This window comes from Rhagoletis zephyria, unplaced genomic scaffold, assembly GCF_001687245.7.
Source record: "Rhagoletis zephyria isolate East Lansing unplaced genomic scaffold, Rhagoletis_zephyria_1.1 Rzeph_scaffold_02721, whole genome shotgun sequence".
Lineage (NCBI taxonomy): Eukaryota > Metazoa > Arthropoda > Insecta > Diptera > Tephritidae > Rhagoletis > Rhagoletis zephyria.
Window position 1 is genome coordinate 22412 of NW_016159805.1, and position 14223 is coordinate 36634.

The window sequence follows — 14223 nt, forward strand, 5'->3', positions numbered from 1 at the left end:
CTCAAACAGAGCAGCCTCCACGCCTAACCTCAGTCCACCCGAGCAGCCTCACGCAGTCACCACAGCACAACAACACAATAACACCACAGACCATACCACAGCCACGACAGACCACATAACACACACAACCGCACCACCACCCACACGCCGCCGTCAACTCCTGGTTCCCCCTACAATCTGCACGGTATGTCATACCAGGCTATTCCGTAATGTGACATCAAACAAGTGCAACACCTGCCTTGGCTGGTGCCACTTTAGGGCATGCTCAGGTCTGCGTACCACGCGAGATTGGACTGGGAACTTCGAGGGCCCGTGTTGCGCTGCTCGGTCGCAGACCTCAACTTCGACGCCTCCCGCCACCACCACAGGGCGGCAACCATCACAGCAACGCACACACCCAATGGCGGTAAGAACACACACATCCCTTACACCCCACATCACAACACGTCTCCCGAACCATATGAAGCTCCTTCAATTTAACTGCAACGGGCTACAGAGCGAGATTGAGGAGATAACCGTCTTCATGTGTCGGCATGGTATATTGATAGCTGCGGTCCAAGAGACGAAGTTGCACAGCAATTCAACTTTATTGAATTGTGCCGGGTACAACGTGCACCGTCAAGATCGCGAGCGAGATAATGGTGGTGGCTTAGCGTTCATCACGCACCACACCGTGCAGTATCGTCTTATCGAAGCAGACATCGACCGCAGGGATACCACCCTAGAATGTCAGGGCATTGCTATCCGGTCAGGCGATGTTGAGCTTGAAATATTTAACATATACATACCCCCTGTCACCTGCTGCCCGGCAGGATATCACCCTGATATAGGTGCGCTCCTCAGAGGTGAAAACCGTATGGTAGTAGGTGACTTCAATGCGCACCACTATCTTTGGCACTCAAGCCTGTCAAACGATCGTTGGGGAACAGACTTGGCTGAGCAGATAGACGATTCGACATTCTGCACAATGAACGACGACGCACCCACCAGGATTATGGGTATCTGCAGTAGCTCGCCAGACATCACCATAGTGAGCGCTGGTCTGATATACAGCATAACATGGCGATCTATGCTGACTTTAGCATCAGACCACCTACCCGTAGTCATCTCGATAGATAAACCAACCGACTTTGCCTCCGCCAAACACCGGACCTATATCAACTTTTCTAAAGCTGATTGGAAAGGTTACGCGGAGTTTATCGAAAACACCTTCACAGCGCTTCCCACATCAACCGACGTTCATCTCGGTGAACGTAAGTTCCGCAGGGCTGTCACTGCTGCTGCAGCTCGCTTCATACCGGCAGGATGTATCACGGACCCACGTCCAAACTTCCCTGCCAAAGCGGCTGTTCTACCCGATGAGCGTGATAGCCTTCGTCAGGCCGATCCCGGAGATCCCCGTATCAGGGATCTCAACGCGGAGATTCGGCAACTAGTAAACGTACATAAGCGAAAGAGTTGGGAGGAGCATCTTAAGACCTGTAACTTCACCTCTGGTGTGAGCAAGCTTTGGTCAACCGTAAGGTCACTGTCCAATCCGACGAAGCACGACGACAGAGTCAAAATTTCCTTCGGCGACCATGCTTCGTCGGACCCGGAGCGATGCGCGAGCTATTTTAGCCAGCAGTTCATACTGCATCCTCCGGTGGACAAAACCAAGCGTCGAGTGACCAGAAGGCTGCACAAACTGCCAACAACCTGTGCCCCCCTTGGTATCACTTGCGGTGAAGTTCAGGTGGCCATCGGGAAGCCTCCAAAGCCATGGGTCGCGACGAAATATGCATGCTGATGCTGAACAATTTTGGTCCTGCGGGGGTAGCGTACCTAACGGAGGTCCTCAATTTGTCTATGGCCACTCTCATCATCCCAGACATCTGGAAGGTGGGGAGAGTGGTCCCACTGCTCAAACCGGGAAACCTGCGAACAAAGGAGATTCTTATCATCGGATGACACTCCTTTCCCCGGTAGCGAAGACACTCGAGGCCTTGCTACTCCCGTATTTCACGAACCACTTGACCCCAGCGAAGAATCAGCATGGTTTCCGTAAAGCGCACAGTACAACAACAGCACTTAACGCCATAAACACTCAGATAACTCGTGGGATTAACCGAAACCGTCCCTGTAGAACGATTCTTGTAACGTTGGACTTGTCAAAGGCGTTTGACACCGTCTGCCATTCCACGCTACTAGAAGATATAGAGGCTTCCTCTCTCCCACAGAGGCTCAAACGGTGGTCGGCAAATTATCTCTCCGAACTATCTCGCTTCTTCACTGCAAAGTGTCTAGCGCTCTCCCCTACGAAATCCTCTGCGACCCTGTTCACAACCTGGACGCAGGAGGTCGGGCTACCGCTGGGAATTCACGTCGGTGACACACCAATTCCGACGGTGATTAACCCCAAAATACTCGGAGTAACATTCGACAACCTGCTCTCCTTCTCTGCGCACGCAACCGCTATTGTCATCGAGTACAGAGCCGCAACAAGGTCTTCAAGTCGCTAGCCGGCAGTACTTGGGGCAAAGAAAAAGAAACGTTGCTGGCAACATACAAGGATATAGGCCGGCCAGTTTTAAACTACGCGGCGCCAGTGTGGTCGCCGGGGACTAGTAGGACGCAGTGGACGAAGCTACAGACTGTACAGAACACCGCACTCAGGACAGCGACAGGATGACTCCTGATGTCGCCCGAACATCATCTCCACGGCGAGGCGGAAATGCTCCCCGTAAAGGAGCACAACATAATGCTCTGCAAGCAGTTCTTGATCGGGAGCCACAGAAGTGGCCACCCAAATAGACAGCTGCTTGCAGAGGAGCCCTCGCCTAGGCACGTCAGGAGGCATCTATATGAACTGACGGACGAAGTCCAGAGGTTCATCAAGCAACCACTGGACCCGTCAGCTTACCGACTGGCCCTGAACGGCATTTACAGGGAGTCAGTCTCGAGTTATGTAGACTCTAGACCTGTGAATGCCGTTCTAGGCATACCGCCCCTGGACATAGACGAGACGGAGCTTCATCTGCCTCGGGAGACACGAACGACAATAGCCCAACTTCGCTCTGGCTACTGCAGCAGGTTAAACTCCTACCTTAGTAGACTGAACGAGGATGTGCCAAATGAGTGTCCGGCATGCGGAGAGACCCCACATGACTCGAAACATCTCTTCGCATGCCCGGAAAACCAGACAACCCTAACGGCCTTGTCCGTGTAGCCGCTACAACAACAACAACAACACTGGTGACACTGGCGACACTGGTGACGCTGGCGACATTTTTGAGACTGGCGACACTGGTTACGCTGGTGACACTGGCGACACTGGTGAGACTAGCGGCACTGGTGTCACTGGGGACACTGCTGACAATGGCGACACTGGAGACACTGGCGACACTGGTGTCACTGGCGACACTAGTACACTGGCGATACTGGTAAAGTGCGAATAGACACTCCCTAGTAAAAAATAATTTTTTACCAAAGGTCCCTTTCGAACTTCGAAGGCCAATATATCGATTTCGGAGGCTAACTATGACTCATTCTCTTTAAAAAAATTGGTTCCGGGTGCTGTACAGTGTAATGATTCCAGTATCTTTATTTATGTATATAGTTACTATCAATATGTTATAAAGAGAAGTGTACAATTTTTATACCCGAGCGCACTTGTGCACAAGGGTATATTAATTTTGTTCACATAACGGTTGTTTGTAACAGCCAAAACGAATCGTGATAGATATAGAGAAATGTATACATAAATGCTCAGAATGAATAGAGAAATCGATTAAGCCATGTCTGTCTGTCCGTCCGTCCGTGTACACGATAACTAAGGCAAAAATTGAGATATCTCAACGAAATTTGGTATGTAGGTTTCCGTTAATTCAACGTAGGTTGGTATTGAAAATTGGCGAAATCGGACTGTAACCACGCCCACTTCCCATATAACGGTAATTTCCAGAAATACGAAAACTTCGATATTTTAGTAACTACTGAAGATAATTCAATCAAAATTGATATTTACAATAAGTTTAGGCGAAAAATAAAAATATTAAAAAATTTTGGAAAATGGGCGTAGCCACGCCCATTTATGGTTCCATGTGTATATCTTGGTAACCAGTGCACCAATTTCTTCCAAACTTGGCACAGTTCTTGGCCTTGATACAGCAAACTAAATGGCCAAAAATCTTAAAAATAGGACAATAACCACGCCCACATCCCATATAACCGTAATTATCGTAGATACGAAAACTGCGATATTTCAGTAACTACTGAAGATTATTCACTCAAAATTGATATTTACAACAATTTTTAGACGAAAAATAAAAATATTGTAAATTTTTGGAAAATCGGCGTAGCCACGCCCACTTATGGTTACATGTGTATATCTTGGTAACCGCTGCACCAATTTCTTCCAAACTTGGCACAGTTGTTGGCCTTTGTACAGCATACTAAATGCCCGAAAATTTAAAAAATCGGACGATAACCACGCCCACTTCCCATATAACGGTAATTTAGAGAAATACAAAATCTTCGATAAATCAGTAAATATTAAAGCTAATTTATTCAAAATCGATGCTTGCAACAATTCTTTACCAAGAAATATGTTTGTGGTTAAATTTTAGAAAATGGGCGTAGCACCGCCCACTTATGATCACATATATGTATATCGGTAACCGTTCTACCAATTTGTACCAAACTCGGTATTTTTATTGTGCTTGCCACATAAAAGCAAAACGTTGAAAATTATTGAAATCGGACTAAAATTACGGCCGCTTTTCATATAACGGTAAATTTCAAAAATGCTTGAAACTTCAATATTTCGAAATTTAAGGACGCTAATTTACGCTTACCATCCAGCGGTAGCTTTCGGAAAGGTGAAAAAACATATATTTAATACTTGCGCCGGGTATTTAATGTTCGGCTCCACCCGAACTTAGACTTTCTTACTTGTTTTTATCAAAAACTAATAAAGTTAGACATATGGGCAATTCTGAATTAATTCCAACTTTCGCATGACTCGCCAGTTTTTCTTCGGACACATAATTTTCGCTGGTTTATTAACAAAAATCTGGTAACATATATTGTGTAGGTTATGTAAGTACAAAAAAGGACCACCGTACATATTTTCTAGCCAAATATGCATATAATTCAGAAATAAGATTGCGAAACTTTCATAGATAAGTGTGTGACTCTCCTATTTTTTATTTGTTTTACGTTGCAAAAATTGGTGCGTTGATTGGTCATGTTTGAGTCTATTATTAACTGGTATATGGGTGTTTCCAGCGGAAGGTCCACCACGACATAAAAAATAAAAGTTTTATATCTAACGTGTTTACGGGCCGATTTGTCTGCTTTTTAAAATATATACTGGCTATATAAGTAGAATCATGTTTGCGTAAAATGGTCTTCCTAGGTGGTGCCAAGGTCGAGATATTTCGAAAAACCGTATTTATGGTGCGATTTGGTTCGAATTTGGCGTATGTATTTGAAACATAATAAATCATAGATTTCCAACAAATTGACCCTGAGTTGGGGTTGAAGTCAAAATATAACGTATATTCGACGTAAAATACATGTTTTATTTGCGTTAAAAATTCATTTAAAAGCAATATTAACAAAAATATAACGATGGAAATTTATGTCACGTGACGCCCCGTCACGTCACGTTTCACACTTGGGGTTGTTAAAGAAAATTGAAACAATTTGCATTAATTCAAAAAAATCTTAAAACAACTAGAATTGCTCCAAATCATATTAAAATAAGTTTCATGAAAATAGCCATCCACAATTCACAGAGTTTTGCGATTTTGTAAGAAAAGAAAAAATCAACTTCCATTTTTTGTCACGTAACGACCCTCTCTTTAAATGCTTATATTTCAGGACCAAGCAGTTCGATTGATTTCATTTTTCGGTTAAATATAGAGCTAATTATGTGCTATATAATGGCCCAAAAAGGTTAAAGAAAACAAATGGTATTCCTTTTTTTATCACATTAAAACGTACGACTGTCACGTATGCGACGCATGGACCCATATGTGGAGAGGAGAATCGAATGCACCCCGTTAGAAGTATGTGCTTGCAATAGAAAATAAGTTATGAGGAGTCAAGGTGCCGTGACTCCTTTTTTTAAATTCTGACACACACTCGCGCCTTTTATTGTATACTGTAGCTGGTGCGTACCTAAAACTTTTATCGAACAACTTGTATAGTGTTCTGGAGCATAAGAAAAATCGAGCTAGATGTGGCAGGCTTATGTGCTCTCATTAGAAGATAGTTAAAAAAACAACTTCATGAAAAGGTTACGATGCGTGCACAAAAGTAAAAATTCATATTTTTTATTAGCACGTCTTCTGGAATTGGAAAATTTAGCCAAATACGTGTGTGCACTATTGTGCAATATACTGTTGAACTATGATCCTCGTTCACCACTTTTTTATTTGTTCATTAAAAAGTTACAGTGCGAAAAAGAAATAAGAAAAGCCAAAAACAATAATATATATTATACCAAAGACATTTTTTGTCCAATGTCATGAAATCTACACCGTTCGTTCGATTTTCGAAAATGATGTGTCAAATGAAAGAACTTGGGCTGTAGATGCTAGGACTTACTGTTGATTTTTGGCAGTTTATGTTCATAAATTTTTTTTATATGAAAAAAATGCGGAGCACCGTCAATAAAAAAAAAATGCCAAAACTCAACGGTAAGTCCAAGATACTTAAAATTGCAATTTGCTTGCTAAAATTTAATGAACTACAAAACTGAATACCAAAATTTTGTCTAAAGATGCTGGTCATGAAGTTGCAAATTTTGGTCAAAATTTGCAGAATTTTCATCATTTTTGCACAATGGCTAAAATTTGGATTTATTTATATCGTATTTGCTAATTAACCAGCTATACTTTCATAAAAAAATAATAAAAATTAAATAAAACATATAAAAATAGCCAGAACTTACTAAAAAGTCCCGTCCTATCTATATGTTGAAAATTTTCGAAATTCCACTTGCAAAAAAAACCGCAAAAAACGTTAATAGCGTTTGGTGCGTTGCTTTAAAACGTTGCGCCACGTTGCATTTCGTATTCTAGCAGCTGAAGAAACGTGTACTAAAAATTTCAGACATGTGCTCACGATTTGAAAAAAAAAAAATAAAAATTTTCACAAAAAAATTCGAAGTTTCTAAGAAATTCCCATATATTGACATATATTTTTTCAAAAAATGAATATTGTAAATTTCCAAGGATATTCAAGGATAAAGCCTAAGAAGGACATTTTCAACACTTATTCTTCCTGGTGCACCACAGAATTTTTTCTTTTAATTGATACCCATATTGTTACTCTACAATGCAACAAATCTTTTAAATGTTTTTTTTTTATTTAATCATCCAAGAAATTTCAGTCCTTTAAATATCCTGACGTCAGAGAGAAAAATAAAAAAACGCAGTTATACTGTATTCGGCTCTGTGAATATATTAACTTCTCGTGCGTTTTAAAAATTTTTGGTTTTTGTCGCACGGTGTAATGAGACACACTTTCAACAGAAAAACTTGCCAAACATCAACCGCAAGCCTGAGCTACTTGTAACTTGCATGGACGGCAAATTGAAAGGAGTACAAAACTGCATACTCAAAATATTTGAAGGAAATCAAATTAAAAAGCTCGAAATTTCTACGAAAGTTTGGTGTTTTTTTAATGTTGCACAAAGATTCAAATTTTGATATATGCGGTTTTTGTTACTGATTTTATAAACAAATAAATTTCTACGAAAATTTGTTGTTTTTTTAAATGTGGCACAAGGATTGAAAATTTGATTTATGCGGTTTTAAATGATGCTTTTATAAACAAATAAGTAAAATTAATAAGCAATTAAATAAATAGTCTAAATTATAGGTTCAAAATTTGGTCAAAAGAATTGCAAAAATATTTAATTTTTTAAGACCGATGTACAGTGGCCAATTTTTCGAAAAAGCTGGCCAAAAGTCGAAGAATGGTTGAGGTGACCAGAATTTTTTAACATTTCAGGAGGACAAATTCTCCACATTGAAAACACAAACATTTTTTTATATTAATTTTAACACATAAATAACGAATAAATTAACAATTCAAAGTTTCTCTAAACACAAGTCAAACAAGTTAATGGTACAATGCGTTGCATAATCATAAGACCGCCACATATTAACAAGTTTTCCGACTTAAAAAAAAGGAGAAGGTTATCAATTCGTCAGAATATATTTTTTCTTGTATGTTAGCGCTTAAGGTGGTCCCAGACTGATTTGGTTTAGATCTGATCATTGGATCATGAAAGAATTAACGGTACTCCTAAATTTTTATATGAGAATTGAGGTCGGTTGTGTTTTTTGCTTAACAATTAATTGTTAAATCATTTACTGGTAATTGAATTAATTGCTTTATAATTATAATTTTGTACCAATGATAAAACCTCGTTCAGCAATATCATTAACATATTTAATACTTTTAATCGTCCCTAAGACAACCAATTTCAGGGTAATTTTTTAGAGAATTTAATGCCCTATAAGAATATGCATAGAAAAACGTTTATCTCTTTTTTTAACTTTTTTTTTAACGGGTCAAGAGTTGTAACATTTTTAACGAAAACAATTTATTTTACATGTTTTTTACATAGACAATTTCAAATGCCCACTGACGCTTTTTAAAATTTAAATAAAAATTTTTCCAAATGGGAGAATTTCCTTCTCAGTAAATAGGCCAGGCTAGTTATTTCGGATCACCCTAATATATATATATATATATACAAGAATAACTCGTTTACAGTAATAAGAATTAGTGGCACATTTCCCGGAAAACATCAAAAAAAAAGTCTGGATCCGCCGCTGGACCTGTGTTATTTTTGATTATGTACTTGGATGTGAAATAACACATTTTCTAATTTTTTAAGAATATTTGCGCTCCAATGCAACGAACATACTTGTTTTAAGCCATCTAACAAATGCTTTTATCAAGATGAAAAATCCCCACACACAAATTTTGCCACTGATAAAACTAGTATCGATACTTTTTCTTGGAAGTAGTATCGAAAAAAAATATCGGATCTAAAGCATCGATACCTACTCATATCGATACTTTTGGTTATGGAGGTATTCCTTATGAACTTAATGAGTTAAATTTTTTTATTTGATGACATAAGTTAACCATGTTTAATGATGAATGGTATTTGACATAGACAATTCACTGGAGAAAAATTACAAGAAAGTTAATCTCGTTTAAGAAAAAAATTTTCTCATAAAATATATATGAGAAAAAGTCTTCTTTTGTTGTACTTCCCACGAATATAGGCTTAAAAATTAGGAGCCAAAGATTTAAATACGATAGTAGTAAAAATGTCTCCTTTTTACTTCACCAGGTTGAATTCCACATACAATTGGAAGTGTGAAGAGTACAGAAACAAAATGATACGGATGAAATTTAACTAAAAGAACTCTTAAAAGCAAATTAAATATTAAAGATTTTTTAGTATCTAGATACCGCCAGCTGGAATAATTTTTCTATTTGACATCTACTTTTCTCCAGACTAAATGCGAAGATGGCGTTTAAATTTTCTGGAATATTTCAGTTTTCCAAGATTTTTTTTTTATCAACTCTCTGTTCCCTATTTTTTTTCTTCTTTGATTATATTATTTAATAACAGAGCTATACTCCCACTACCCTTCGTATCTATTTCCTTGCATTTTGCTCAAGGCCTTCACATGCTAACGCGCGTCAAACCCAGTGAGCTTAACGTCGCGTTGGAACGTCTGTACTGAACATTCATCCAGTCACTCTGCCACTCGAACAGTTGGGCCGTGTATACGTCGCATTACATCGACTTTGGTGAAGCAATCGGAGTTTGTATCCTTTGCACTATATCGACTTTGTCGCATTTGTTGGTTGCCAATTAAACAGCCTTAAAGAACAAGGCGCTTCATATTCGGAATAACAATAGAGGAAAAATGGTCTGTTAGATTTGATAGCCTTGTTTTAACTATAAGCAAGCAGTTTGATCTGTAATAATGTAATTTTATTGCAGGTATCGACTTAGCACATGCGCTTTTCGTGCTGAGAGAAAAAAGAACAAGACATAAACAATAGGAATGACAGTAGATTAGAATAACACAAAAGCAAAATGTTAAGGAGTTGCCATCGCACTTTTAGTGTAGTGATTGATTCTGAACATTCCCGCCCACCTCGTCCATTGTGGACGAAAAAAGGAGCTCACCGTGCGGCCGCCCACCATACGTCTCATCGGTGCCAGCTTCTATTGAAAGGATAACCAATTTTGAGATGGCTCGCTTGATCAAAGACGATTTGGTGCGAATTGTTGCCACCCTAACAATCCCATCATCACCAGCGTGCATTTCTTCAGTCCGGCCCAAGAGCCATTGAGTGGGGGGTGCGCGTTCATCGCGAATCAGAACCAGATCTCCAATTTTTAAATTAGACTTGGTTTGTTGCCATTTGTGACGCACTTGCAGTTCGTGTAGGTATTCCGCACTCCACCTTTTCCAAAAATCTTGCTGCATCTGTTGGAGTTGCTTCCATTTAGTGAGGCGGCTTGTCTTTATGTCGAGAAGGTTCGGCTCGGGCGTGGCGGCTAACGGGCCACCAACCAAAAAATGCCCAGGAGTTAGCGCCGTCAGATCCGAAGGGTCGTCGGAAAGAGAAGATATCGGCCTGGAATTTGAAACGGCCTCAATTTGCTTCAAGACAGTGTAAAATTCCTCAAAGGTCAGCATTGATTCACCTATGACTCGACGTAGATGGTGTTTCATGCTCTTTATGCCGGCCTCCCAAATACCCCCAAAATTTTGCGATCCTGGAGGTATAAAATGCCATGATACGTTGTGTAGTGCCACCGAACGAGCACCAGTCTCTATTTGAGCGCGAAAGGCGACAAAGTCTTCCCTCAGAACTGTGTTAGCACCGACAAAAGTTGTTGCACAGTCACTATAAATATCGGAGCTATAGCCGCGTTGGGAGAAAAAACGTCGAAGTGCTGCTAAGAACGCGTCGGTTGTCATATCACTGACCAATTCCAAATGTATAGCACGAGTGCTCAAGCATATGAATAGTGCCACATAACTTTTGAAGCTGCGGCTACCGCGGCCTTTGGTAGCTCGAACTTTAAACTGACCTCCGTAGTCCAGCCCGCAGTGCTTGAAAGGAGCAGCAGCATTGCACCGGTGTGTAGGTAGATTCCCCATTATCTGGTTGGAACCTACAGCTCTCTGTCGAAAACATTTAATGCACCGATGGATAAAGCTGTTTATGGCTGACCGAGCGTCGATTAGCCAGTATCGTCTGCGTAGAGCGCGCAGAGTTGCTTGTGTGCCGCCATGGAGCGTGGCTTCATGCGCCTGCGCGATAAGAAGCTTGCTAAGTTGACTGTCTTTTGGCAAGATGATAGGGAAGCGTTCATAGAAAGGTAAACTGGCGTTCTTCAGCCGTCCATTTAAGCGCAAAAGTCCATCATCATCCAGCACTGGGTTGAGCTTTAGGAGTTTGCTCTTTGCATTGAGTCCTCTTTTCTGCCGGAGACTGGAGATTTCATTAGAAAAATGTATGTTTTGAACGTACCTTATCCAATATTTCAACGCCTTAGCTCTCTCTGCAGCAGTGCAAAAGTCAGTGTTCTCATGGGGTCTTCTCAATGCTGCACATACAAAACGCTGGCACCAAGCAGTGACGGCTAGTAGCTTTTGGATACACGAGTATTTCTGAAGAATCCAGTCATCAGGCTTAGGAACCGATATTAGTGACACAATGCTAAGATCGTCGTTCCCAACCGCCTGGGTGCTTGTTGGTTCACCAACGATGCTTGCTGGCCAATAGCTTTCGTCCTTTTGTAGCCATGTGGGGCCCGTCCACCATATGCTAAGGTCTTCAAGTTGCGAAGGGTAAATGCCACGAGACGCGACATCAGCCGGATTGCATTTAGTGGGCACGTACCGCCACGCGTCTACATTTGTCATCTCCTGAATCTTTGCTATCCGGTTGGCAACATACTGCTTATGCTGTCCAGGATTGGACCGAATCCAGCTGATCACTGTCTTCGAATCACACCAGTACCATGTGTGAGTAGATTTAAGCTGCAGAGTTTCAAGAATTTTGCAGGTTAAAGTACTCGCAAGCACTGCTCCATTTAGTTCCAAACAGGGTATGGTTCGTTTCTTTAACGGTGCCACCTTGGTCTTCGCCATGATAATAGATACTTTTATTTCACCGTTCAACTGCGTCACCCGTAGATACGCGACGGCTGCGAAGGCTGCTGATGACGCGTCACAGAATACTTGCAGCTGAGCTTCTTCTATGTCGTCAGCTGTGAAAAGCCACCCCGGAATTTTTACGTTTTCTATCAGTGGCATCTCATCACGGAATTTTATCCATTCACTCTGGTAAGGTTCGGGAATCGGGTCATCCCACGTACATCCGGTATGCCAAAGAGCTTGGCACATACGCTTGCCAGTGATGATGATAGGAGCCAGCAAGCAAGCAGGATCATAAATTTTTGCAACGTCGGAAAGCTGCTGTCTTTTAGTGATTGCTACGGAAACTACGCTCACTTTTACCTTGTACCCAATATAGTCATCCTGGCATGACCAATAAATTCCCAGTGCTTTAGTGTCTTGGTCCGAATTAAGCGCACATATTTTATTGGCATTTGTTCCTTGAATTTTTTGAAGAAAATCTCCGGAATTGGAATTCCATTTTCGCAGTGTAAATCCGCCGCGCTGTAGTTAAGTCTGTAATTGCTGTTTGTAATTCAACTGCCTTATCAACAGAGCTAGCGCCGCTTAAACAGTCATCTACGTAAAAACATTCCTTTAAAACATCTGCTGCTTCTGGAAATTCTGTACCCTCATCTATCGCCAAAGTATGGAGAACTTTAATGGTTAAGTAAGGCGAACAGTTGAGTCCGTAAGTTACTGTAAGTAAGCGATATAGGCAAGGCTGGCCATGTTCATCTTTCCAAAAGATTCGTTGCATATCTGCGTCCTTATGGTCAACCAAGATTTGTCGGAAACATTTTTCGATGTCGGCCATAAATGCGATCTTGTGCCATCGCCACTTCAATATAATTGCGGATAAATCGTTTTGGAGCTTTGGTCCAACAAGCAAGCAGTCGTTTAGTGACCAACCACATTTCGTTTTACGTGATGCGTTAAAAACGGTTCGTAGTTTTGTAGTTGAGCTTGAGCCTTTCTAAACACCGTGATGGGGAATATAGCAGACAGGCTGCGGCTCAAAGTCCTCGCAAACAGGTTGCATGTGACCGAGTTGGAGATATTCGGACATAAACTCATCATAGAGTGTTTTAAAATAAATATCATTGTTCAGGCGTTTGTTTTGATAATGATAAAGTTTTTCAGTATCATATTTAGTATCTGCAAGCACAGACAAGTCAGCGGATGGTTTAAATGGGTAGCGTACTATATAGCGACCGGATCCGGTCCGGCGAGTTGTACGTTCGAAGAAGTATTCGCAGTAAATCTCATCAAGAGTGAGTTTAGANACACAGACAAGTCAGCTGATGGTTTAAATGGGTAGCGTACTATATAGCTACCGGATCCGGTCCGGCGAGTTGTACGTTCGAAGAAGTCTTCTCAGTAAATCTCATCAAGAGTGAGTTTAGATGACGATTCGCCATCTTCACACGCGTTAAAAGCCCAAAGAGCTTTAACTAACTCGTTGAGCTCGATTGCTGTTGCCGCACAAAAGCTTGTGCGTAGTGGGGCGATATATTCAGTACAACGTCCATGAATGACCCAACCTAAGTGTGTATGCTGTGCCACGGAGGCGCTCGTGAATGACTGCTTCAGTTCACCGCAGAGCAAGTGTCCGTAAATGTCAGCTCCTAAAATTACGTCTATCGGACCAGGCTCATAGAATCTAGGATCTGCAAGATTCAGATTCAAAAGGTCAGTAAAAAGCGTAGGATCCAAGCGAGCGCCTGGTAACTGTTGACTTAAACGTGGTAAAACTAACGCTGTACACCCAATGTTGAAACCTGGGTCGCAGATAGAGCTAACGTCGAATTCCACTAAGCCTGAAGAGACTGCAGCATTTGTACCTCCTATTCCAGTTACTGGGACCTGCAAGCGTCTACGTTTAAGGTGTAATTGTTGCACCGCAAACTCCGTAATAAAAGACGCCTGAGATCCGCTGTCCAAAAGTGCTCTGAGTTGTAGACAGTAGCCATTTTCTGAACGTACATTTATCTGAGCT

At 41.3% G+C, this 14223-nt stretch overlaps 1 protein-coding gene across 1 annotated transcript in view; it reads left to right on the forward strand.

The window, feature by feature from the left end:
* Positions 1 to 13086, forward strand: part of LOC108367542 (collagen alpha-1(I) chain-like) — a 19378-nt gene extending 6292 nt beyond the window's left edge. The window contains exon 3 of the mRNA XM_017622172.1: positions 12974 to 13086. Coding sequence (XP_017477661.1) covers positions 12974 to 13086 — 113 coding nt within the window. The remainder of the gene's footprint in view (positions 1 to 12973) is intronic.
* The last annotated feature ends 1137 nt before the right edge of the window (positions 13087 to 14223 follow it).